Source organism: Choloepus didactylus, chromosome 4 (genome assembly GCF_015220235.1).
Source record: "Choloepus didactylus isolate mChoDid1 chromosome 4, mChoDid1.pri, whole genome shotgun sequence".
In the NCBI taxonomy this organism is placed as follows: Eukaryota; Metazoa; Chordata; class Mammalia; order Pilosa; family Megalonychidae; genus Choloepus; species Choloepus didactylus.
This window is the reverse complement of record NC_051310.1, coordinates 7,162,841-7,190,450: the sequence shown is the minus strand read 5'-3', so window position 1 is coordinate 7,190,450 and position 27,610 is coordinate 7,162,841. Positions and strand designations below refer to the sequence as shown.

Genomic DNA, 27,610 nt, shown 5'->3' with positions numbered 1-27,610 from the left:
GTCACCCTACAGGTTATTTACTAATCGCCAAGGGTAAAGTGTGCTTTTACGTTGGAGAGATGGAGAGATCTGGCGCTCACCGCCCGAACCCTCCCAAGTTGAAAGCCACCTAACGTCAGGTGCTATGAGTTCCCAAGGTCACCTCTGTTGTGGTCTTGCTGTTTCACCTGAATTTAATCAGAACAGTCCAGAATGGAGACAGTCTAAAAGACAGTGGGCCCGAACGTTTCACAAAAATCAACATCAGAGGACGATAAAACACAAAAAGTCGCGTTACCTTCTAGTTTAAAAGAAGCAATTCAGACAGCACAGCCAAGTGTAACACGTGAGTGGCTCCTGGATCCAAACAAATCAAAACATTCCTGGGAAACTTGGGTAACTTTTAATAAAGACTCTAGATTAAATTATACTATTAAATTATCAGTCTTCTTAAGTGTGATGTTATTCACATTATAAATTAGAAATGTCTTCATTTTTTAATGAAATATATCTGCAACTTAATTTCAAATGGTTCAGAAAAAAATACGTAAAAAGAGAGAACTCACATGCAGGGCTCATTATACAATTCTGTAGGTTTGAAAATGCTTAAAATAAAAAGTTGAAGGGAAAACGGCCTCAAAATAGAGTTGGAGGTTGTCTGCAGTCCCCACTCCTCTCGTCCGAAGGAGCTAAGACCTGAGCCTAGCCGGCCCTGCCACACTAGCCTCCTGCAGCTGCTTTCCCATGGAGAAATGTCTCAGAATGTTTTCAGCGCAGCAGCCCGTTTCTGGATCACAGAATCGACAGGACAGGGCCAAGACTTCCCTGTGTGAGCTTCCCCATCCCACAGCCAGGACTGGGGAGCCAGCGGTCCCCAATCCCCTTCCCTCTGCCTGAAATGGTTCGCTGCCGCCTTTGGAAAGTCGAGCTGCTCCTTCGTGGGGCGCACCCCCTGGTTCCTTGGGCAGAGCTAACTCTGCCCAGCCCTTGAACCGACGGCACTTTGCACACACCTCGGACGCAGCTCTGTGGAGGCTGCGTGCTGGCGTGCGCCCTCCACGGGAGGACAGGGGCCTCGCTTTTATTCACCAGGTGTTCGCGTTTCTTTTAAATACCAGGCACAGGAATATATGTGATACACAGTGGGTGCTCAGTAAGTGGGGGTGTTCTTGGTTATGTCTTAAATGAGTATAGGGGGAAAGAAAGAAAAAGCAGGAGTGGCCAGATCTCAGCTAAGTTGCAGCCCACGTAACACCCACCCCCAAATCGTTGAAGGCTGGGAAATATGATGCCCAGCAAGACCCAGCAAGCTCAAAAACATTTATTTAGAGAGATCGATGGAGCAGTCACTGGGTGTTAGATATGGGAGCTGCAGAGATGAGCAGTATTTAACAAACAAACGAGAGCTTGCCCGGTAGAATTTAGGTTCTCCTCTGGGAGAGCAGACAAACAGACCTTCAAAACTACTTCCAGCCTAGGATTGCTACAAAGAGAAGGAAAACAGCCTGGGGGAGCTGAGGTGGGGTGGGCAGTAGGACTCCAGGGTCCTGGGGCAAGGTGGTCCCCAACTGGGGGGCTCGGCCAGACAGCGCAGCCCCCAGAGCAGTGAGTGGGTTGTGCAAGCCTCAGCCCTGAAGGCCCTTGGCTATTCTCGAGGCGACGTTTAAGGACTTGGGCCCCTGTTGGTTTGCCCCTTAGAAGTTAAAAGAATCCCCATGTGTGGACACGGAGGGCACATGGACTCCAACCTGAGTCTCCCCTCATGCACATTCACTGTTTATTCAAGCCGACATTTTCCCTTGTTCAGTAAGCCATCTCCTGGGTGCTAATTCTGTTTAGCAAAATGCTCTGTTTATTTCTTTAGTCTTATTTGATCTCTAACAAATTTAAAAGACAGTCGAGAAAGATCATTACCTCATCTTACAGAGAAAGAACTACTTCCCAAAGGCCCTGTGGCCAGCAGACGGCAGCTCGGCCTGGGGCCAGGGCCTGCTTCACTTCACCCACTGTCTCTGCAGCGACGACAGTGGTTAGGTGTCCCTGGCCTTGCTTTCTGCCGTACCTCTGGTCCCTGACTGACACCAGCCAGCCAGACTTCCTCTCTTTCTCTCTCTGCGCCACTCTCCACCATGGGAAAGTGGTCAGTGCAGACGAGAACCGAGCCCGGCTGCAATCCAGGGGCCAGAGCAAAGTTTCCCAAGGCAGGAGGATGAGAACACAGGCAAGGCCATTGGTGACCTTCGAGAGAGCAGCTTGAGGAACGGTGGGAGCGGGGGTGGAGGGGCGGGTGCTGTAGGTGAGGGCGGAGTGGTCAGCAGCCCTCCCATTTGCCTGAGATGGGGGGAGACGGTGTGGCGGGTGCTGGTGGGTGGAGGGGAAAGTTTGAAATGTGAGAGCACGAGTGGGTGAGGGAGGCAGGCAGAGGAGGCCCGGCCCGGGCAGCTCTGGGTGCGGCACGGAATGGAAGGGGGTAGATGTGATGATTGTTTTGAGGATCACATGAAATCATACCTGCGAAGGGCCATAAACACAGACACTCGACTTTTGGGTCCTCTCCTTTCTCTGATACAGGAGCACGATGATACTCGGTCGTCCATAATTGGCTGGTTTTTAGAACCATCCAAAGGTGGAATTCTGTCCCCACTTTCCTTTCCCTCCCCTTCTGGTTCCTTCTGTGTTTGCTGTCCTTCTCCCTCTCTGTAGAGTTCTCTCCTCCTCTCCTGTGGCCTGAGCTTGGGCATCTGCTTGTGTGACGGGGCCAGCGTGGGGCCGGTTTTGCTTTTGAACCCTCCTGACGGTGCCATGGTTTTCCTGGTGGGATAATTTACTATTCTTCATACTTCTCTGAGATGAGGTTGGGAGCATGATTTAAAGCAGCCTACTACAATCTCACATTTTCTTTATATACTCTATTTTATCTTAAATAATGCCTATCAGGCTTTGCATTTTAATCTATAACATAGCTCTGTGTTTTCATTTAACAATTATGTTTCACATTGATGTATTAATTTGTCAGCAAGAAAAATGAATGTTTCAGAAGGGTATAACCCTGAGGGACACCATGGGGGGTTGTAGGCCCTCGTTTGAGAAATACTGATTTTAGGGTCACAGGATCTTAAAATGCTAGAAATTGAAAAGTCTTAGACTAGTCATCTAGTTCAGTCACCTCTTTTTACAACCAGCCGAGTCGGCAGGCTGCTCAGGGCCTGACTCAGTTCACAACAGAGCTGAGGCTCTGGGGCTTGAATGGAGGACTCCAGGCTTGGTCTGGAGTTTCTTGTCCTGGCCATTTATCACTCAGTGTGAAGAAAGCATCCAGAATCAGGTCCCATTCAGGAATTGGGAAGGTAGGAGAGGGCTGGAGAGGAAGGTCCTGCCTTAGGCAGGAAGGAATGCAGGGGAGCTGCAGGTGCAGGGTCCCAGGGTGGCGGGTTGCCTCGCAGGGAAGTCAAGCATCCCTGAGGAGGGAAGAATCTTCTCCCAACATTCCGTGGCCCTTCAAGCTCCTATCTCCCACCCCTACCTCCTCCCCACTCCCCATCTCTGGCACAGAAAGGAAAAGGAACCATTGCTGAGCCATGGCACGGCCCCAGCAAGCCTCCTCCTCTCGAACCTGCCAGGGGTCTGCTGAGCTGGGGGTGATGTGCTCCAGAGAGAGCACCTGGGATTTTGCCAAGGAGGACAAGAGTTCTGTTTATTTTCCCCACTGTTCCTGGTCTGAGGACTCCGCAGATAAACACTAGGCCCACTCTGCCCTGAGAAGTGCCCAGGCTTCTAGGCTGCTCTGCTCCCAGCCGAGAGGCTGACTTGCTGCTGTTTCTCAGTCAGCTTTTCAAATTCAGTTTCATTGCTCTTATGTTGAAAGTAAACAAGTCAGGACTTCACAAACTCTGTCGGGGAGTCTGGCTCTGTTTCTGCTTGGCTTTGGGAACATCTGTTTATAGCCACTTCTCTCTAGCCTCCCCCGTTGGATCACTCACTGACTCATTAATTCATTGGGCAGCTACTGAGTCCATGCCTGCCAGGAGGGAGGCACCCTGCTCCCCAGGAGGCCCTGGAGGGGATCTGATGATCAATAGGGGTGTGCCCTCAAGAAGCTCCTGCTCCAGGGGGAGGAGAAGCTCAGTAGAAGCTTTCATGACAGCGCGAGAGCACGAAGAGGTACAGGGGCCCTCGCATGGGGCTGGGACACAGAGCACCCAGAACGCACAGCACCGGGCGCCTTCTGATGTCCTGTCTCAGTTGGTCACTGTGGAAACGCACTTAAGTTGTATTAGGCTTTAGTTTATAGGTGTGGAGAATTACTCCTACAGAACCCCATAGCCCAGAAAATGTGCATGCACACTTACCCGTACACTCAATTTTGCAAATGATTTCAGGGGGTTCTTAGACCCTTGAAGCCTTTCCATGGACCCCAGTTAAAATCCCCTGACATAAGGGATGTGTAGAAAAGAAACCCCTGAAAGAGACCAAAAAGGAATTACCAGAGAGAGCAATGGAGAACCAGTAGAGGGTGAAGTTTGGGAATCAGTTAGCAGGGACTTTCAGAAACGAGGGTGTGGTTAAGTGCGGGGTGCAGTAGAAGTCAGGTGACGGGAGGGTGCCAAGTATCCGGGGATCTGGGAGGTGGCGAGTCAGCATCTCTATGAGGGCTGTTTCTGTGTATTATTAGGGACAGAAGCCAGGTTCCAGTGAAGGGTTGAGGAGTGAGCGAGAGGTAGGAAATAGAGTGGGAAGCACACAGCTCGATGGGAACGAAAAGGAGAGCCGGGGAGCAAGGGCTGGGAGTGAGGGGTGGGGGTCCCACTCCTACCAACACATATCAGCCTCCCCCAAATCCACTGCTTGTTTATCAGACGCTCCACCTGGGCTGGTTATCATGATGAGAGAGAAAACGGGAGCTCCCAGTGGGGTGACCACCTCACCCGTTTGCCCAGAACCATCCCAGTTTTATCACTGAGTGTCCTGCATCCCAGGAGACCCCTCAGTCCTGGGCAAGCCAGAAGGTTGGTCACTCTGGTTCCCAATCGTCTTGGGGAGACAAGATCCACCCTCAAGATGGAATAGAATGAGCTGTCCTGTCTGAAGGGGATGACCAGGTCAGGGCTGGGGACTGAGCAGGACCGCCGTGCCTGCTGTAGGAGAGAGAGGGAAGGGGCTTTCTCCTCTTCAGCCTGCAGGTCAGAGGCCTGTCCTCCAGACTGGCCGAGGGGGCAGCTTGCCCTTTCCCAGAGGCCTCAGAGGTTAGCATGTGGCCCGACCTCGGCCATCCCTCGCCCTAGCCTGGGCCCTGGCTGGAGTGAAATGCCCTCCCAAGGCACCAGACCGCCTCGGCAGCCTCACCGCACAGGAGGCCCCTTGGGGCTGTGGCTCCCTACTCCCAGCCCAGGCCATTCTCAGAACCGGCTCGCCGGTGGTATCTGTGACAGGTGCTTGCATTTGGCAGTTTCTCTCACTACGAGAATAAATGGAGTAGGATTTGAATGGAATATTCCCATGGGGACATATTCACAGCCAGAAAGTCAGCAATTCAACATGCAGTTACTGGTATCTGCAGCACACAGGGGAACCCCTTGTCCACAAAGGAGCAAGGGCCCGAGTCCATGCCTTCCAGTGGGACAGATAGGTTCGTGGGCAGATGTTGAGAAGCAGGACAAACTGACAAGTGCTGTGCTAGAGGCAGCAGTGAGCTCAGTGCTGCAGGAGCCAGTGTCATTTCTGGTGACTCCAATCCCATCCTCTTTTCCAGCTTGACCCTGGACTCGTGCTTTCCAGCAGGCCCTCTGTGGGTAGCCCACTTCCACTCTTGTTTGCTTCTTGGCTTTGTATCTTTTTGTCCTTACTTTATGAATCTGCTTTCAGATTTTTGTTGTGCCTGGAAAAGGACTGAAAGATATTTATACTGCGGGAAGGGATTCCCCGGAGATGCACAGGAAAGACCACGGCTGGGAGAGAGTGTCTGTGGAATGCAGAGTGTGTGTCAGACCCTTCACCCTCGGTCACGGTGGCAGTGGCTGAGCCAGGTTCCCACAGCTGGGTGGATGCGGAGCCTGCAGTCTTCCAGATGGGTGGGACACAGCAAGAGCCGGAGGCCGGTTCCAGGCTGCCCTCCCCTGGGGAGTGTGCACGGCTTTTCCCGTGTATTTGTCTTTATCCACATGCCTCAGTGGTTTCTTACCTGACTCCAGGAAGATCATGATTCACTTTCAGAGTCTCCTGCAGAAAACTTGGGGGTGTTTTGCTTTTTCTCCTTTTTGAGGGAGAGAGTTCAACGGGTATTCAAAGTGGCCTGTGACCAGTGTTCTAACAAGGTTAACTGCTAGGTCCGAGTCAGGGCAGAGGCCATGCCCTCTCCTGCTCTCCTCCTGGGCCTTGCCTGGCACTGGTTCCTGGGCCGAGCCCGGGAAGTTCTCAGTGCTCCTTTGAGAACTATTCAGGCCAGATTAGTCCTTTTACAGATGAGAAAACTGAGGCCCAGAAAAGGGACATGACCAAGCCAAAACCACATCATCTTTCTCCTCTAAGCTCCTGACGAAAGGGCAGACTGAAGCTTTGCTAAGGTTTATTTCTCACACACCCCTGGGAGGGAAGGTGTAGGCTCGAATTTTTTAAGTGCCCACCAATACCCATACACGAGCCCAAAATGACAGTGGACGTGGATTGCCTGTTCTAACGAAGCCTTCTCCCAGGAGAGGAACCCTGGGGTTCCTGCTGCTCAGAACAGCCTGGTAGGTCTCAGAGGAAAAAAAAGTCCACCTGCTAGCCCAGAGCCGGATAGAACAAAGCAAGCAGCACATTTTCACTGACTTTTTTCCCCACTAATCACCTGGTTGTTTTGATCACAGAAGAGCAAGACCTCACGAGCCTTGGCTGGAGCCTTCCTCTCCAGGTGCATGTGGTTGGTTTTTCATCAGAGCCGAAGGCGGGCGGGGGGCTCTGAGCCTGTGTCTACACAAGCCAGATTATACAGGGCCCGTGGGGAGGACATGGGAAAGGCCTTTTTTAACTTAGTAAGGGAAATGTTGTGTGTGTTTGTGTTTAAAAATAGTTCAGTCATTCACATACGCAACAAATAATTTTTTGAAAAGCAAATATTTATCAATCTAATTAAATTTCCTCAAATGGTAACTGATTTGGACAGATTAAGTTTAGGCTGCCTGTGGAGTGGGAGGGGGGGGTTGAGAGTTTGCAAATATGATATCCAAGTGAAGGTGTGGAAAAGGCAATTGAATATATGGAGTTCAGAGGCAATGTCTAGTCTGGATAACAATCAAGATTTTAAAAAACAAAACAAAAAAATCACAAAGGGATAATAAGCCCAAATTAGCAAGACAGAGTTTAAGTAGAATACATGTGTATTTTCTTTCATTTAGTTTCAGTAGCCATAAAATAAGCAGGGACCAAAAAATAGCTATTCAAAAAAGGGGTTTTTCCCTTTTTTCTTACAAGTTTAATTTGAAGCTAAAGTATTAAAAACGACAAGAAAAAAAGGAACCTGTGGCCATAATTATAAAAAGAAAATTGCCAGTTTTAAGTATCTGCCAGGGGCTTTATCATCTAGTTCCTAACAACCCCAGGAGGTAAGTTTGTGGCCTCCCCTGGTGACAGTCCAACCCCACGAAGTGCTTGTGGTTCTCTGCACTCCACGCTGCCTTGCCCCCGCGCCTCCGCTGGGCTGTTTGTCTGCTCTGCTTCGAATCCCACATCCCCTTCCTGAATTCATATCTAAGCCCACAGTGCATTTTCTTCAGAAATTCTCCCCCAGCTTCCCCAACCTGCCCAGACTGGGTGAGGTGCCTCTGCTTTGTGCTCTGCTAGCACCCTGTCCTTCCCCTGCTGCCCACGTTGGCTGGCAGTTACTTGTCTGACCAGCTGTGAGCTCGCTGAGGGCAGGAACTGACCTGTTCATCCCTGCACCACTGGATGTGTTTGACTCACTGTCATCTATGCCTGTCAGACTAAGGCAGAACCCTGTACCCAATTCCAGGACCAGACCCTAAGAGGAAATGTGACAAATTGGGGCCTAGCTAGAGGAGAGTGGCTGCGATGGCAAGGGGACATGGAGCTTTGTCATGTGACTAATGGAAAGTGTTCCTTCAGTTGTCCAGTGGACTGTCATAGATATCCAAAAAAGAAAAAAGAAAACCTTTGTAACTTTGGAGGGGTGTGAGTAGAATTCAGCTCAGAACAAAGACGAATTGCCTAGCAATTAAAACTATTTAACAACAAAATAGACTGCTTTGGAAAGTAGTAAGTTCCCTGTCCCTGGAAGTTTTCATTTGCAAGTCCATGTCAGGCAGGAAAGGCCGGCACTAAGACCCCTGCCAGCTTCAGTTACTGGCTGGGGGCGCCTGGGAGAAGCATGACCTCTGGGCATGGTGGTGGCTCCAAAGAGGTGGCCGCTGGAGCGCTCAGTCACCTGTGCTCCCACAGCAGGTTCTCTCAGAGATCTGAAGAGCATGCTTCCATGGCCACCACACAGGGTTCTAGAAAGCATTGCCCTATCATGCGGTGGCTTCCTGGATATCCCCCCCACCCCTCCCCGAAATCTCACGGGCTTCCCTGGTCCCGTGCCAGCAAGTGGTGGAGCTGGGATTTCAACTCAGATCCCTCTGACTTAAGCATATGTTTGAAATCTTACCGTGCCACATTTCAGAACCTCTCCCAGTCCCTAAGATGTATCTGACACACTCACCTACAGTTAGCAACTGAGTGGATCAGTGGCAGTGTCGAGACTTAGCCCATAACTTGATTTGTAGTTAATTTGCATTAGAATGGAACTATGATTTGAACCAAGGTCTGTCTGATTCTGCATATAGTTTATTGTAATTTCTACTAGACTTGTAAGGACAGGGCCCCAGAGACTTAGCTAGAGGACGAGCAACTTCTTCTAAGCATATTCTCTTAGAAGATGCATTGTTTCCACCCCCAAACACAGAGAAAGTAAAAAGTAGTGCCTTGTTTTTCTCTCTTTTTCCCCCCTGGCAGTATCATATAGCTGTCTTCTTTGAGAGCCATGCCTGCTTTGCTCATCACTGATTTCCTCTTAAATATTTGTTGAATGAATGATGAATTATGGGGAGAAAATTCTATGCAATTACAGAATAGCACCTTATAGTTCACTGCTGATACATCTGTCCACAGACCTTCCTAAATCCCTCAACCCAGAGCCAGAGCTGAGGGGTTGGCAGCGTAGACACTTGGGGTGCTGGGTTTGAGGCTCAGTGCTGGCACTTAACAGCTGTAAAATGTGCATAGGAATTCATTTCAAGTGAAATGAGGGAATAGGCATGAAAAACCTCTGTGTTTGCACTGTACACAAAATTATTAAGACTATAAAATTCTGTACACTGGATCATCCACAGTCTCTGAATAATGGGGGATCTGGGTCCTGGGGACCCTCAGCCCTCTAGGACACTTAGGAACTGACAGCGTTGGCCATGTTGAAATTTCTAAGTCATGGGAGCTCTTTCTTATAAAGACCTCTATTTCGTTTCCCAGTAGCTACTGGGAGGAGGGGATAGAGATCCTTTTGAAATATTTTGTTTCTCTGCCTTCTTAAATACGGTAAAGTGAGCATAATGGCTTTTTTCTTGACTGCTTGGTCTCATCCTTATGTCTATCCATTATTGTACAGTAATGACCTCAGGACCTACTAAGGTTGATAGTGCTATTTGTATTATTTGTAATATTAATTGGCCCTGAATTGTCAGGCTTTAAAAATTTGTTTCCAATTCTTAATTTGTATGTATACACACAAATGAAGCTCCCTTTCTGACAGCTGCCACTTCTCACTGTTTTTGGCGTGCTTGCCTTTAACAGCCTCATTTTACCTTTTTAATTCTAATTAAGTTCCTGGAAATTTTAATATGCTAGAGACCGAGAAAGTAAATGTTCCAGGTTATTAGACGTATGTGTAAATGAGGAACCAGGGGGCTTGGAGAGGATCCCTCCAATACTGTGGGCAGGAGTTTGGTTAGTGATGACTTTTTTCTTTCCAGGGGGCTTTTTCTGCTTCTTCCCTGGTTTTATATTCTGAGCAGATGAGGTTGCTAGATATTGGTCTTCAGCAAAGTGAGGTGCAAACCATCTGTTTATTTTTATTTACCTCACTCTGTTCTTCAGAAGTTTACCTAATCACTTTATTGTCTGCTAGCTTACATGGTGCTACCCTATCATAAGTTGAGCATTTTGGTAGATGTTGTGAAGAGTATTATCTGTGTCATGTGCTCTAGAGACAGACAAAACTGATTGGAAATCCCAAATGTAATCACCCACATGAACTCTTATAAATCTTTTCAAGTCTTTGAACTACCCTTTTCTCATCTACAAAAATAGTAAATACCTCCTTCCTCATTTGTGAAGCTTAGACGAATTATCTTAACAGAGTGCCTAGAATATTGTGGACAGTTGACAAATGGGTAATTCATTTCCCATTCCAGTGCCTTTTATCCCTGAAAGCAGACAGTTGGAAGCTCTGACAATTAGAAAGTTTCCTTATGTCAAGTTGTAGCTGACCTCTTTCAGAAAGGGCGGAGCTGGCTTCCCTCCCTCATAGCCAAGGCTGATGCTTAAGTTTTTCTTGCTCTGCAGTGAACAGAGTATCTGCCAAGCCCGGGCTTCCGTGATGGTCTACGATGACACCAGTAAAAAATGGGTACCAATTAAACCTGGCCAGCAGGGATTCAGTAGGATCAACATCTACCACAACACTGCCAGCAACACCTTCCGAGTCGTTGGAGTCAAGCTACAAGACCAGCAGGTGAGTGTGGAGTAGAAGATTCTCCATGCACACGTGCACGTCACACACAAAAGTGCAATGAAAAGAGGTCAGAAAACAGTAAGGTCAAGATTTGGAGTCCGAAGATCTGACTCCAGAAATTTTGTTTCCATTACTTAGTAGATATGAGACCTTGAGCAAGTCACTTATCTTTTCTGAACTTTGGTTTTCACATCTGTCAGATGGAGACTGTGACCCACACCTTTCCTATTTCACTGAATTATTGTTAGATTAGAATAAAATGATAGATGTGAAACAGCCATGAAAAAAATATAACATATTGTACAAATGTGTGGGTTTTCTTTCATACCTGCATGTTCATCTGTAATGCAGCCGTTAAGATTTCTGGTTCATGAATACCACCCCCTCCCCCCAAGTCTTGCTTCAGACGGAGTAGCAAGATGATTTGGAGAATCTGCGATCATTTCTCTCCTCTCCCTAATGGTAGTTCCTGGGCAAATCAGATAAGCTAGTGTACCTGGTAAATACCTGTGCAAAGCAAGGTAACAGCTTTGTCCATCTAACAAGACCAAGTAGTATGACGTGAAGACAAGGAGAAGGGCTTGTCACGCTTAACCACAGTGACCTTGTTGAGTAATTTAATGCTGTCCCTCTGCCTCTCTTAGTGATTAACAAGGACATGTTCAGCAGTAAAGTTAACAGATCTGTGGTTTCAGCATTTATGAAAAACTCTCCCTAAACAGTTGGTCAAGCCTTGGCTAAGTTGAGCACAGGTTGGGTGCTATCTCTGAGAGAATCAGCATGTTAGCTGTCAGAAAAGAGAGAACAGAAACTTCAGGCTCTATTTTTAGTGGGTTGCCTGTTGAATGGGTCGCTGCTTTGGCTAAAATAACCCTATTAAGTTGTGGCTAAAAGGGCCATCCCCACTTCAGTTCAGGGCTCCTGATAAAAGATAATCTGACTAACCTTGAACTCTTGGTACCTCCAGAGTCATCCCTTTCCCTTGTTGATGAGCTTAATGGTAGGAAACTTTTCTAAAGACTTCCTAGAAGCTGCCTCCCTGTTCTTCCATTTCTCTGCCTTCTAGAGATGCACCATGCCACACATTGCAGGATATGTGGTGTCCTTTGCTCTGATTACCGTGACAGCCAAAAAGATCTTCAAGTTTCCAGAACACCCCCTGGGCTGGGGGTGGGGAGGGTTCAGGTGGCAGTAGGACCCTGGTTGAGAGGTACATTATCCAGCTCCTAACCCACTGAGTGGTTGCTTTTATTATGGGAAGTTTCCGCTTCCCTTCTTGCCTCTTGGTCACCGTCCTGGGCACACTAGGAAGACAGCTCAGTGCAGTGGAAGGGGAGTAGCCTGGAGAACTCAGTTCCCTGAGACCCAGATGCACCTTGCTCTCAAGAGCTCCACACCTCCCTGCCTCCTTCAGGGGAAACCACATGCTGGGCCCTTTGGGAGGAGTCCTTTTCCCCAAGGGAGGGCTGGCAGTAGTCCTCCGTGAGTTCCTTTACAAGTTGAAAGAGACGTAGAGGTCTCCTGGAGTCTGACAGAGAAGTTAAGAACACACCCTTCCACTTGGAACTGCGTGTTCAAGAGTCGGGCTTCTAGGATGTGGTTGACAGTCTCTCCCCGAATGGATAGGGAGTGTCAGCTAGGAACATAAAGGAGATTCTTAGTAAACCGAGGCATTAGGGAAAATGGCAGGAAAGCTGGACTATAGTAACTTTTAGGGTCCTCAAGAGAAAAAAAATTGATTTGCAAAGATCTGTTTTCCAGTTAGTGTGGACTACAAGGTCAGACATTTTAAGAGAGAAAAAACTCGGTTTTGTGACCAAATAGCCACGTCCTACATGTATAATGTTCTTTATGGTTTGTGGAGCACTTTTCCTGTCTATTAGTTCATCCTCCCCATAACTCCATGAGGATAACTGTACAGGAATTATCCCCATTTTGCTGAAGAGGTAGATATAAAACTCAATGAACGTGAGTGTCTGCTCATATGTAACCAAGAGCATTGGGACCCCATCTGAGAGCCACCAACTGCAGTCTATAAGGAGGAAGGCATCCCAGCTAGTCAGAGGTCTGGGTGGAATATAATATATATAGAACAATTGAAGAGGAGCAAGAGGTATTTACCTGGAGAAGAGAAAATTGAAAGGGCATGGACATATTTTCAAAGCTCTGAAGGGCTGCCTTACGGAGGAGAAGTCTAACTTTTCCTACGTATTCTAGAGAACAGAACTAGGAGTGGCATGGATGCTATAGTGAGGAAGATTGAAACTCAGTAAAAGGAAGAACTTTCTTACCAGCATACTGTTCAAAGGTGGAATGTGTAATCTCGTGAACTTACAGGGCTAGACGGCAGCCTCCTGGTAAGAGAGCTGGAAAGGACACTCCACTGTTGGGTAGAGATTTGGATGAGATGACCTCAGAGGCCTTTGTCAACCTGTAGATTCTGTGGTTTTAGATCCTGGTGAATATGTGGGGTCAGGAAACTGCTTCTCCTCTATCAAACTTATTTTTTTGCAATAGGCTCTTGATTGTTTTTACTCAGAGGCCTCAGAAACATGTTAAACAATATCGTGGCTGTGAGGCCTTCCTTTAAAAGAACAGAGAAGGCACTCTTCCTCCTACACTTGCCAAGGTAAAATGTAGGCAATGATTTCCTTTTTTGGTCCTTATATAAGAAGTGCAGTCATTTAAAATAGTTTATCCTTCAGCAGGTGGCCAGATCAGTCCTGCCAGAGCATGGAGAATTATTTTAAAAATAAAAACTAGTAAGTAGATAGATAGGTTGAAAGTAAAAGGTTATAAAAAGATAAACAGTCTAAACACTAATCAAAAGAAACTGATGTAGCTATATGAATATCAGACAAAATAGATTTTAAGGTAAAATGTATTACTAAAGATAAAGAGGAACCTTTATAATGATAAAAGTATCAATTGAAAAGGAATTCTTAACATTCCTAAACTTGTACACATCTAATAACATATCTTCAAAATATATAAAGCAGAAATGGATGGATCTAAAAGGAGAAAAAGCCAGATCTAGAAGCATATTTGGAGCTTTTATGATGCCTGTAAGTAAATGATCGTACAAGGAGACAGAAATTGGTAAAAACATAAAAAATTTGAATGTCATTAATCAACTTGACCTAGTTGACATTTATAGGAACTATAGCCAACAACCAGATAATATACAACCTTCTAAAATGCACATAGCTGAATTACCAAAATAGACCATATTCTGGGCCTACAGTGTCATCAAATAAAAATAAGGATTTTATAAGTATGTTCTTTGACCAAGGAGAATTAAACTAGATCTCAGTAACAGAAGGATAACTAGAAAATCGCCAGGTGTTTGGAAATGAAGCAGTACACTGCTACATAAGCCATGGAACAAAAAAGAAATCACAGTGTAAATTAGAAAGTATTTTGAACTAAAGAGTAATGAACATACAACACAGCAAAACTTGTGGGATGCAGCAAAGGCAGAGCATATGAGGAAATTTATAGCCATAAATGCATATATTAGAAAAAGAAGAGGAATTGCAAATAAGTAATCCAAGCTTCTATCTCAAGAAGCTAGACAAAGCAAATTAAAGCCAACAGAAGTAGAAGGAAAGAAAAAAATAAAACCAAGAACAAAGCCCAATGGACTAGAAAGCAGATGTAAAATAGAGAAAAGCAACAAAGCCAAATGTTGGTTCTTTGAAAAAATCAATAAAATTAATAAACCCCTAGTAAGAGTGATAGAGCAAAAAAGAGAGAAAGCATAAATTGCCAATATAAGAACTGGAAAGGGGGACATCTCTACAGATCCTACAGATTTAAAATATAATAAAACAGCATTATGAACAACCTTGTGCTAATAAATTTGACAATGTATGAGACGATGGATTCCTTGGTAAACACAATTTACCAAAACTGATACATGAAAAAACAAAATCTGAATAGTCCTAATCTATTTTAAAAATTTAATCTATAATTACAGACCTTCCCACAAAGAAAACTCCAGACTTATGTGGCTTCATTAGTGAGTGCTTCCTCACATTAAAGAAGAAATAATATACCAGTTTTACCAAACGCTCTCAGCAGCTAGAGGGAGAAGGAACCCTTCCTACGTTGTCTTACAGGGCCTGATAGATAACTCTGATAAAAAAGACACTATAGGGAGGCGGGGCAAGATGGCAGACTGGTGAGCTGTATGTTTTAGTTACTCCTCCAGGAAAGTAGGTAAAAAGCCAGGAACTGCGTGGACTGGACACCACAGAGCAATCTGTCTTTGGGCATACTTCATACAACACTCATGAAAACGTGGAACTGCTGAGATCAGCGAAATCTGTAAGTTTTTGCGGCCAGGGGACCCGCGCCCCTCCCTGCCAGGCTCAGTCCCGGGGGAGGAGGGGCTGTCAGCTCCAGGAAGGAGAAGGGAGAATTGCAGTGGCTGCTCTCATCGGAAACTCATTCTACTGATTCAAACTCCAACCATAGATAGACTGAGGCCAGACACCAGAGACTCTGAGAGCAGCCAGCCCAGCAGAGAGGAGACGGGCATAGAAGGAAAACAACACGAGAAGCTCCAAAGTAAAAGCAGAGGATTTTTGGAGTTCTGGTGAACACAGAAAGGGGAAGGGCGGAGATCAGGCCTTGAGGCGCATATGCAAATCCCGAAGCAAGGCTGATCTCTCTGCCCAGGGCACCTTTCCTTAATGGCCCTGGTTGCTTTGTCTATTAGCATTTCAATAACCCATTAGATCTCTGAGGAGGGCCGTTTTTTTTTTTTTTTTTTTTTTTTTAAATCCTTTTTGCTTTTTCTAAAACAATTACTCTAAGAAGCTCAATACAGAAAGCTTCAAAGAATTGAAATTTGGGCACGTCAAGTCAAGAGCAGAAATAAGAGAGCTCTGAGACAAAAGGCAATAATCCAGTGGCTGAGAAAATTCACTAAACAACACAACTTCCCAAGAAAAGGGGGGTGTCCGCTCACAGCCACCATCCTGGTGGACAGGAAACACTCCTGCCCATCGCCAGCCCCATAGCCCAGAGCTGCCCCAGACAACCCAGTGTGACGGAAGTGCTTCAAATAACAGGCACACACCACAAAACTGGGCGTGGACATTAGCCTTCCCTGCAACCTCAGCTGAATGTCCCAGAGCTGGGAAGGGGGAGCAGTATGAATTAACAGAGCCCCATTCAGCCATCATTTGAGCAGACTGGGAGCCTCCCAACACAGCCCAGCAGCCCAGAACTGCCCTGGGGGGACGGCACTCACCTGTGACATAGCACAGTCATCCCTCAACAGAGGACCCGGGGTGCACAGCCTGGAAGAGGGGCCCACTTGCAAGTCTCAGGAGCCATACGCCAATACCAAAGACTTGTGGGTCAGAGGCAGAGACAAACTGTGGCAGGACTGAACTGAAGGATTAGACTATTGCAGTAGCTTTAAAACTCTAGGATCATCAGGGAGATTTGATTGTTAGGGCCACCCCCCCTCCCCGACTGCCCAGAAACACGCCCCACATACAGGGCAGGCAACACCAACTACACACGCAAGCTTGGGACACCAATTGGGCCCCACAAGACTCACTCCCCCACTCACCAAAAAGGCTAAGCAGGGGAGATCTGGCTTGTGGAGAACAGGTGGCTCGTGGACGCCACCTGCTGGTTAGTTAGAGAAAGTGTACTCCACGAAGCTGTAGATCTGATAAATTAGAGATAAGGACTTCAACTGGTCTACAAACCCTAAAAGAACCCTATCAAGGACAGCAAATGCCACGAGGCCAAAAACAACAGAAAATTATAAAGCATATGAAAAAACCAGACGATATGGATAACCCAAGCCCAAGCACCCAAATCAAAAGACCAGAAGAGACACACCTAGAGCAGCTACTCAAAGAACTAAAGATGAACAATGAGACCCTAGTACGGGATATGAAGGAAATCAAGAAGACCCTAGAAGAGCATAAAGAAGACATTGCAAGACTAAATAAAAAAAATGGATGATCTTATGGAAATTAAAGAAACTGTTGACCAAATTAAAAAGATTCTGGACACTCATAGTACAAGACTAGAGGAAGTTGAACAACGAATCAGTGACCTGGAAGATGACAGAATGGAAAATGAAAGCATAAAAGAAAGAATGGGGAAAAAATTGAAAAACTCGAAATGGACCTCAGGGATATGATAGATAATATGAAGCGTCCGAATATAAGACTCATTGGTGTCCCAGAAGGGGAAGAAAAGGGTAAAGGTCTAGGAAGAGTATTCAAAGAAATTGTTGGGGAAAACTTCCCAAATCTTCTAAACAACATAAATACACAAATCATAAATGCTCAGCGAACTCCAAATAGAATAAATCCAAAAAAACCCACTCCGAGACATATACTGATCACACTGTCAAACATAGAAGAGAAGGAGCAAGTTCTGAAAGCAGCAAGAGAAAAGCAATTCACCACATACAAAGGAAACAGCATAAGACTAAGTAGTGACTACTCAGCAGCCACCATGGAGGCGAGAAGGCAATGGCACGATATATTTAAAATTCTGAGAGAGAGGAATTTCCAGCCAAGAATACTTTATCCAGCAAAGCTCTCCTTCAAATTTGAGGGAGAGCTTAAATTTTTCACAGACAAAGAAATGCTGAGAGAATTTGCTAACAAGAGACCTGCCCTACTGGAGATACTAAAGGGAGCCCTACAGACAGAGAAACAAAGACAGGACAGAGAGACTTGGAGAAAGGTTCAGTACTAAAGAGATTCGGTATGGGTACAATAAAGGATATTAATAGAGAGAGGGAAAAATATGGCAAACATAATCCAAAGGATAAGATGGCCGATTCAAGAAATGCCTTCACGGTTTTAACATTGAATGTAAATGGATTAAACTCCCCAATTAAAAGATATAGATTCGCAGAATGGATCAAAAAAAATGAACCATCAATATGTTGCATACAAGAGACTCATCTTAGACACAGGGACACAAAGAAATTGAAAGTGAAAGGATGGAAAAAAATATTTCATGCAAGCTACAGCCAAAAGAAAGCAGGTGTAGCAATATTAATCTCAGATAAAATAGACTTCAAATGCAGGGATGTTTTGAGAGACAAAGAAGGCCACTACATACTAATAAAAGGGGCAATTCAGCAAGAAGAAATAACAATCGTAAATGTCTATGCACCCAATCAAGGTGCCACAAAATACATGAGAGAAACATTGGCAAAACTAAAGGAAGCAATTGATGTTTCCACAATAATTGTGGGAGACTTCAACACATCACTCTCTCCTATAGATAGATCAACCAGACAGAAGACCAATAAGGAAATTGAAAACCTAAACAATCTGATAAATGAATTAGATTTAACAGACATCTACAGGACATTACATCCCAAATCACCAGGATACACATACTTTTCTAGTGCTCACGGAACTTTCTCCAGAATAGATCATATGCTGGGACATAAAACAAGCCTCAATAAATTTAAAAAGATTGAAATTATTCAAAGCACATTCTCTGACCACAATGGAATACAATTAGAAGTCAATAACCATCAGAGACTTAGAAAATTCACAAATACCTGGAGGTTAAACAACACACTCCTAAACAATCAGTGGGTTAAAGAAGAAATAGCAAGAGAAATTGCTAAATATATAGAGACGAATGAAAATGAGAACACAACATACCAAAACCTATGGGATGCAGCAAAAGCAGTGCTAAGGGGGAAATTTATAGCACTAAACGCATATATTAAAAAGGAAGAAAGAGCCAAAATCAAAGAACTAATGGATCAACTGAAGAAGCTAGAAAATGAACAGCAAACCAATCCTAAACCAAGTAGAAGAAAAGAAATAACAAGGATTAAAGCAGAAATAAATGACATAGAGAACAAAAAAACAATAGAAAGGATAAATATCACCAAAAGTTGGTTCTTTGAGAAGATCAACAAGATTGACAAACCCCTAGCTAGACTGACAAAATCAAAAAGAGAGAAGACCCATATAAACAAAATAATGAATGAAAAAGGTGACATAACTGCAGATCCTGAAGAAATTAAAAAAATTATAAGAGGATATTATGAACAACTGTATGGCAACAAACTGGATAATGTAGAAGAAATGGACAATTTCCTGGAAACATATGAACAACCTAGACTGACCAGAGAAGAAATAGAAGACCTCAACCAACCCATCACAAGCAAAGAGATCCAATCAGTCATCAAAAATCTCCCCACAAATAAATGCCCAGGGCCAGATGGCTTCACAGGGGAATTCTACCAAACCTTCCAGAAAGAACTGACACCAATCTTACTCAAACTCTTTCAAAACATTGAAAAAAATGGAACACTACCTAACTCATTTTATGAAGCTAACATCAATCTAATACCAAAACCAGGCAAAGATGCTACAAAAAAGGAAAACTACCGGCCAATCTCCCTAATGAATATAGATGCAAAAATCCTCAACAAAATACTTGCAAATCGAATCCAAAGACACATTAAAAAAATCATACACCATGACCAAGTGGGGTTCATTCCAGGCATGCAAGGATGGTTCAACATCAGAAAAACAATCAATGTATTACAACACATTAAAAACTCGAAAGGGAAAAATCAATTGATCATCTCAATAGATGCTGAAAAAGCATTTGACAAAATCCAACATCCCTTTTTGATAAAAACACTTCAAAAGGTAGGAATTGAAGGAAACTTCCTCAACATGATAAAGAGCATATATGAAAAACCCACAGCCAGCATAGTACTCAATGGTGAGAGACTGAAAGCCTTCCCTCTAAGATCAGGAACAAGACAAGGATGCCCGCTGTCACCACTGTTATTCAACATTGTGCTGGAAGTGCTAGCCAGGGCAATCCGGCAAGACAAAGAAATAAAAGGCATCCAAATTGGAAAAGAAGAAGTAAAACTGTCATTGTTTGCAGATGATATGATCTTATATCTAGAAAACCCTGAGAAATCAACGATACACCTACTAGAGCTAATAAACAAATTTAGCAAAGTAGCGGGATACAAGATTAATGCACATAAGTCAGTAATGTTTCTATATGCTAGAAATGAACAAACTGAAGAGACACTCAAGAAAAAGATACCATTTTCAATAGCAACTAAAAAAATCAAGTACCTAGGAATCAACTTAACCAAAGATGTAAAAGACCTATACAAAGAAAACTACATAACTCTACTAAAAGAAATAGAAGGGGACCTTAAAAGATGGAAAAATATTCCATGTTCATGGATAGGAAGGCTAAATGTCATTAAGATGTCAATTCTACCCAAACTCATCTACAGATTCAATGCAATCCCAATCAAAATTCCAACAACCTACTTTGCAGACTTGGAAAAGCTAGTTATCAAATTTATTTGGAAAGGGAAGATGCCTCGAATTGCTAAAGACACTCTAAAAAAGAAAAACGAAGTGGGAGGACTTACACTCCCTGACTTTGAAGCTTATTATAAAGCCACAGTTGCCAAGACAGCATGGTACTGGCACAAAGATAGACATATAGATCAATGGAATCGAATTGAGAATTCAGAGATAGACCCTCAGATCTATGGCCGACTGATCTTTGATAAGGCCCCCAAAGTCACCGAACTGAGCCATAATGGTCTTTTCAACAAATGGGGCTGGGAGAGTTGGATATCCATATCCAAAAGAATGAAAGAGGACCCCTACCTCACCCCCTACACAAAAATTAACTCAAAATGGACCAAAGATCTCAATATAAAAGAAAGTACCATAAAACTCCTAGAAGATAATGTAGGAAAACATCTTCAAGACCTTGTATTAGGAGGCCACTTCCTAGACTTTACACCCAAAGCACAAGCAACAAAAGAGAAAATAGATAAATGGGAACTCCTCAAGCTTAGAAGTTTCTGCACCTCAAAGGAATTTCTCAAAAAGGTAAAGAGGCAGCCAACTCAATGGGAAAAAATTTTTGGAAACCATGTATCTGACAAAAGACTGATATCTTGCATATACAAAGAAATCCTACAACTCAATGACAATAGTACAGACAGCCCAATTATAAAATGGGCAAAAGATATGAAAAGACAGTTCTCTGAAGAGGAAATACAAATGACCAAGAAACACATGAAAAAATGTTCAGCTTCACTAGCTATTAGAGAGATGCAAATTAAGACCACAATGAGATACCATCTAACACCGGTTAGAATGGCTGCCATTAAACAAACAGGAAACTACAAATGCTGGAGGGGATGTGGAGAAATTGGAACTCTTATTCATTGTTGGTGGGACTGTATAATGGTTCAGCCACTCTGGAAGTCAGTCTGGCAGTTCCTTAGAAAACTAGATATAGAGCTACCATTCGATCCAGCGATTGCACTCCTCGGTATATACCCGGAAGATCGGAAAGCAGTGACACGAACAGATATCTGCACGCCAATGTTCATAGCAGCATTATTCACAATTGCCAAGAGATGGAAACAACCCAAATGTCCTTCAACAGATGAGTGGATAAATAAAATGTGGTATATACACACGATGGAATACTACGCGGCAGTAAGAAGGAACGATCTGGTGAAACATATGACAACATGGATGAACCTTGAAGACATAATGCTGAGCGAAATAAGCCAGGCACAAAAAGAGAAATATTATATGCTACCACTAATGTGAACTTTGAAAAATGTAAAACAAATGGTTTATAATGTAGAATGTAGGGGAACTAGCAGTAGAGGGCAATTAAGGAAGGGGGAACAATAATCCAGGAAGAACAGATAAGCTATTTAACGTTCTGGGGATGCCCAGAAATGACTATGGTCTGTTAATTTCTGATGGTTGTAGTAGGAACAAGTTCACTGAAATGTTGCTATATTATGTAACTTTCTTGGGGTAAAGTAGGAACATGTTGGAAGTTAAGCAGTTATCTTAGGTTAGTTGTCTTTTTCTTACTCCCTTGCTATGGTCTCTTTGAAATGCTTTGTTATTGTATGTTTGTTTTCTTTTTAACTTTTTTTTTCATACAGGTGATTTGAGAAAAGAAGGGAAAGTTAAAAAAAAAAAAAAAAAAAGAAAAAAGACAAACAAGGGGAAAAAAAAAAAAAAAGATGTAGTGCCCCCTTGAGGAGCCTGTGGAGAATGCAGGGGTATTCGCCTACCCCACCTCCATGGTTGCTAACATGACCACAGACATAGGGGACTGGTGGTTTGATGGGTTGAGCCCTCTACCATAAGTTTTACCCTTGGGAAGACGGTTGCTGCAAAGGAGAGGCTAGGCCTCCCTGTATTTGTGCCTAAGAGTCTCCTCCTGAATGCCTCTTTGTTGCTCAGATGTGGCCCTCTCTCTCTGGCTAAGCCAACTTGAAAGGTGAAATCACTGCCCTCCCCCCTACGTGGGATCAGACACCCAGGGAAGTGAATCTCCCTGGCAACGTGGAATATGACTCCCAGGGAGGAATGTAGACCTGGCACCGTGGGACGGAGAACATCTTCTTGACCAAAAGGGGGATGTGAAAGGAAATGAAATAAGCTTCAGTGGCAGAGAGATTCCAAAAGGAGCCGAGAGGTCACTCTGGTGGGCACTCTTATGCACACTTTAGACAACCCTTTTTAGGTTCTAAAGAATTGGGGTAGCTGGTGGTGGATACCTGAAACTATCAAACTACAACCCAGAACCCATGAATCTTGAAGACAGTTGTATAAAAATGTAGCTTATGAGGGGTGACAATGGGATCGGGAAAGCCATAAGGACCAAACACCACTTTGTCTAGTTTATGGATGGATGTGTAGAAAAGTAGGGGAAGGAAACAAACAGACAAAGGTACCCAGTGTTCTTTTTTACTTCAATTGCTCTTTTTCACTCTAATTATTATTCTTGTTATTTTTGTGTGTGTGCTAATGAAGGTGTCAGGGATTGATTTAGGTGATGAATGTACAACTATGTAATGGTACTGTAAACAATCGAAAGTACAATTTGTTTTGTATGACTGCGTGGTTTGTGAATATATCTCAATAAAATGATGATTTAAAAAAAAAAAAAAAAAAAAGACACTATAAGAAAAGAAAATTATAGGCCATTATTTCTAATAAACATGAACAGTAATCCTAAACAAAAGATTAACAAATAGAGTCTAATATATTAAAAAGAAAATCCTGACAAGTGGTATTTATTCCAGGAATGCAAAGTAGATTTACCAGAATAAAAGAGAAAAGCCATATGGTCATCTCATAGGTAAAGAAAAAGCATTTGGTAAAAGTCAGTACTGTTTCATGATAAAAACTAAGAGAAAACTAGGAATAAAAGAATTTCCTTAATCAGATAAAGGGTATCTACAAGCAAACAACAATTAAAAAAAAAAAAAAAAAACTGGAAAACATGATACTTTCTATCTGAATTCAGGAACCAAAGATATTCACTATCACCACTTTGATTCAACAATTGGGAAGGAAGAAGTAAAATCATCTTTATTCATAGATGACTTGATACTGCCTGTAGGTAATCTGAAAGAACCTAAGAAATATTAGAACTATTAAGTGGATTTGATGTGGTCACTATCAATATACAAAAAAAACCTGCATTTTTATTTATTTGCAATAAATAATACATGAAATTTTTGAAATACCATTTTCCAAGAGTATCCAAAAACTTCAAAGACCTTGGAGTAACTCTAACTAAAGTTATACCCATCCCTTATACTGAAGACTATAAAGCATGCTGAAATAATTCAAAGAAGACCTAAACCAATGGAAAGATACTCTTGAAACCAATGGAAAGATACTCTTGAAGAACAAAGTTGGAGGACTTATACTACCAGACTCCAAGATTCACTGTAAACACAATAGTCAAGAGTATGGTATTGGCATAAAGACAGACAGAATAGTGGAAGTGAAGGAAGGGTGTGGGTTGTGTGTAGATAGTGGACCTGGTGAGCGGCCCGTAGACTCTAGGCATCGAGAGAACAGAAGTGGCAGACCCAAGAAAGTGCAGTCAGGTGCAAGACCGGCCATGTGCAACAAAGAACCCAGAGAACTTATAGAAAGACCGGGGATGTGTCTTCTGCAGACGTGTCATTGCACTCTCCTAATCTAATATCTGAAAATCTTCTCCTGAAGTAAGAAATAGACTTACAATGCTCCAGAGGGCAGAGCTAGGTCCAGAAAGAGAATTATAGGAAGAAAGATTGCAACTGGTTATACTGGCAATAAGCAGTATAATTTGGTGCAAAGCCTGGGCTAGGGACTTCAATTCTACCATTGACCATTGACTTCCTGTGTAACTTTGGATGAGTCACTCATTCTCCCTGGACCTCAGTTTTCCCAATTGTAAAAAGAGTGGGTTGAGTTGGATCATCTCTAAGGTCCCTTTGAGTTCCCTTCAGTGATTCTGCTGGTCCCACTTACTCCATATTATTCTGGAGAGGCATCAGCTTCCTCCCAACTCCTATCCCATCCCCCCAAATCCCTCCCCAAGAACGTAGCTAACCAGAGATTTCAAATCATAGGATTCTAAGTCAAACCAGCTCTCACTTCCCCAGAACACCCCCTCAAATATACCTGGAGACAGTAGCCATGATATGCTTAAGAGTCTTTTTATATCCAGCTTCAATATCCCTCAGCCATTCTTGATATAATGTAGCTTCCAGACCTTCCATTTAAAACATTTTCTTTTGGCTCGCTCCAGTTTGTTAATGTCCTCTGAAAGTGCAGACCAAAAACAGACAAGCAAAGAAACTTGAACACAGCATGCCTGGTGTGAACTCCCCAGGGCAGAAGGAAGCAGGTTCTGATCTGAACAGCTAGTTCTTGCCCTGCATATCTTCCACCAAACCTCCAGCCCTTGTTCGCATGACCTAGAGCAAAACCCGGTCAGCTCAGCCCTTTGGTTCAGCCATGTGTGCATGTGAATCTGCACTCCTGGCACGAAGAGTGAAACAGCACTCTTCCTGAGCTCACCTTCCTGGCAGATTGGGCACTGGAGAGAGTTACCCCCAACCTCAGATCACAGGATCCTGGAGCCTCAAAGCCAGAGAAGAGCTGAGGAACCATCCAGGACCTCTCCTAAAGCCATGTTCTTCCCATCGCTTTGCTCACAGAGGACTGTCCTGCAGGTCCACACCCTGCCTGCTTGCCTCCATGCACGGGACCTTGGCAACCCGCTGTGTGCAGGAAGTGTTGGACACCCCCACCTAGATAACTTAATCCTCTAACCCACCGTGAGGGTGCCACACCATGACCACGTCACCTTCCTGCCCGCTGTACAGAAAAGAAAACGAGTAACGAGTAAGTCCCATGTCTGAGCTGGCAGGGGTGGAAAGCAGAATAATGGCTGCAACCCAGAGCGGCCTCCCACTGCTTCGCTGAGCCATTTACTAAGCTAGTCAGGTGCCTTCAAATAATCCCCCTTGATGGTTCCAAAGGAGCCGAGGCGTGGATATCAGGCAGACGTGCTGAGTCCCTGGCTGCTTGTCAGCTCCTGAATGTCCCATCTCTCCCTGGCGGGCCTGGCATTCCTCCTGGCACTTGGTTGATGTTTATTGATTGGTTAATGATAAAGATATTGGTAAGGCTGTATATCTGTGTGGCACATTAACTTACCTTTCTCAAGTTATCCTTTCAGTTACCAACCCACTTACTGATGCATCCCTAAGTGCTAGACACCACACAGAGGGCTATTGAAGCATGAAAATGAATGAGGAGAGGCGGGGCAAGATGGCAGACTGGTGAGCTGTATGTTTTAGTTACTCCTCCAGGAAAGTAGGTAGAAAGCCAGGAACTGCGTGGACTGGACACCACAGAGCAATCTGACTTTGGGCATACTTCATACAACACTCATGAAAACGTGGAACTGCTGAGATCAGCGAAATCTGTAAGTTTTTGCGGCCAGGGGACCCGCGCCCCTCCCTGCCAGGCTCAGTCCCGGGGGAGGAGGGGCTGTCAGCTCCGGGAAGGAGAAGAGAGAACTGCAGTGGCTGCTCTTATCGGAAACTCATTCTACTGATACAGACTCCAACCATAGATAGACTGAGACCAGACACCAGAGAATCTGAGAGCATCCAGCCCAGCAGAGAAGAGACAGGCATAGAAAAAAAACAACACGAAAAACTCCAAAATAAAAGCGGAGGATTTTTGGAGTTCTGGTGAACATAGAAAGGGGAAGGGCCCTGAGGCGCATATGCAAATCCCGAAGAAAAGCTGATCTCTCTGCCCTGTGGACCTTTCCTTAATGGCCCTGGTTGCTTTGTCTCTTAGCATTTCAATAACCCATTAGATCTCTGAGGAGGGCCCTTTTTTTTTTTTTTTTTTTTTTTAATCCTTTTTTCTTTTTCTAAAACAATTACTCTAAGAAGCCCAATACAGAAAGCTTCAAAGACTTACTATTTGGGCAGGTCAAGTCAAGAGCAGAACTAGGAGAGCTCTGAGACAAAACGCAATAATCCAGTGGCTGAGAAAATTCACTAAACACCACAACTTCCCAAGAAAAGGGGGGTGTCCGCCCACAGCCGTCATCCTGGTGCACAGGAAACACTCCTGCCCATCGCCAGCCCCATAGCCCAGAACTGCCCCAGACAACCCAGTGTGACGGAAGGGCTTCAAATAACAGGCACACACCACAAAACTGGGTGTGGACATTAGCCTTCCCTGCAACCTCAGCTGATAGTCCCAGAGTTGGGAAGGTAGAGCAGTGTGAATTAACAAAGCCCCATTCAGCCATCATTTCAGCAGACTGGGAGCCTCCCTACACAGCCCAGCAGCCCAGAACTGCCCTGGGGGGACGGCACTCACCTGTGACATAGCACAGTCATCCCTCAACAGAGGACCCGGGGTGCACGGCCTGGAAGAGGGGCCCACTTGCAAGTCTCAGGAGCCATACGCCAATACCAAGGACTTGTGGGTCAGTGGCAGAGACAAACTGTGGCAGGACTGAACTGAAGGATTAGACTATTGCAGCAGCTTTAAAACTCTAGGATCACCAGGGAGATTTGATTGCTAGAGCCACCCCCTCCTCCCTGACTGCCCAGAAACACGCCCCATATACAGGGCAGGCAACACCAACTACACACGCAAGCTTGGTACACCAATTGGACCCCACAAGACTCACTCCCCCACTCACCAAAAAGGCTAAGCAGGGGAGAACTGGCTTGTGGAGAACAGGTGGCTCGTGGACGCCACCTGCTGGTTAGTTAGAGAAAGTGTACTCCACGAAGCTGTAGATCTGATAAATTAGAGATAAGGACTTCAATTGGTCTACAAATCCTAAAAGAACCCTATCAAGTTCAGCAAATGCCACGAGGCCAAAAACAACAGAAAATTATAAAGCATATGAAAAAACCAGACGATATGGATAACCCAAGCCCAAGCACCCAAACCAAAAGACCAGAAGAGACACAGCACCTAGAGCAGCTACTCAAAGAACTAAAGATGAACAATGAGACCATAGTACGGGAGATAAAGGAAATCAAGAAGACCCTAGAAGAGCATAAAGAAGACATTGCAAGACTAAATAAAAAAATGGATGATCTTACGGAAATTAAAGAAACTGTTGACCAAATTAAAAAGATTCTCGACACTCATAGTACAAGACTAGAGGAAGTTGAACAACAAATCAGTGACCTCGAAGATGACAGAATGGAAAATGAAAACATAAAAGAAAGAATGGGGAAAAAAATTGAAAAAATCGAAATGGACCTCAGGGATATGATAGATAATATGAAACGTCCAAATATAAGACTCATTGGTGTCCCAGAAGGGGAAGAAAAGGGTAAAGGTCTAGGAAGAGTATTCAAAGAAATTGTTGGGGAAAACTTCCCAAATCTTCTAAACAACATAAATACACAAATCATAAATGCTCAGCGAACTCCAAATAGAATAAATCCAAATAAACCCACTCCGAGACATATACTGATCACACTAT

The 27,610-nt window shown here is 44.3% G+C and overlaps 1 protein-coding gene across 6 annotated transcripts in view; it reads left to right on the top strand.

Moving 5' to 3' along the window:
* The window catches only part of EVL (Enah/Vasp-like), a 192,849-nt gene that overhangs the window by 105,325 nt on the left and 59,914 nt on the right, over nt 1-27,610 (top strand). For all 6 annotated transcript variants that reach the window (XM_037831893.1, XM_037831894.1, XM_037831895.1 and 3 more), the window contains exon 2: nt 10,573-10,741. In XM_037831893.1, the coding sequence (XP_037687821.1) occupies nt 10,573-10,741 (169 nt within the window). The remainder of the gene's footprint in view (nt 1-10,572; nt 10,742-27,610) is intronic.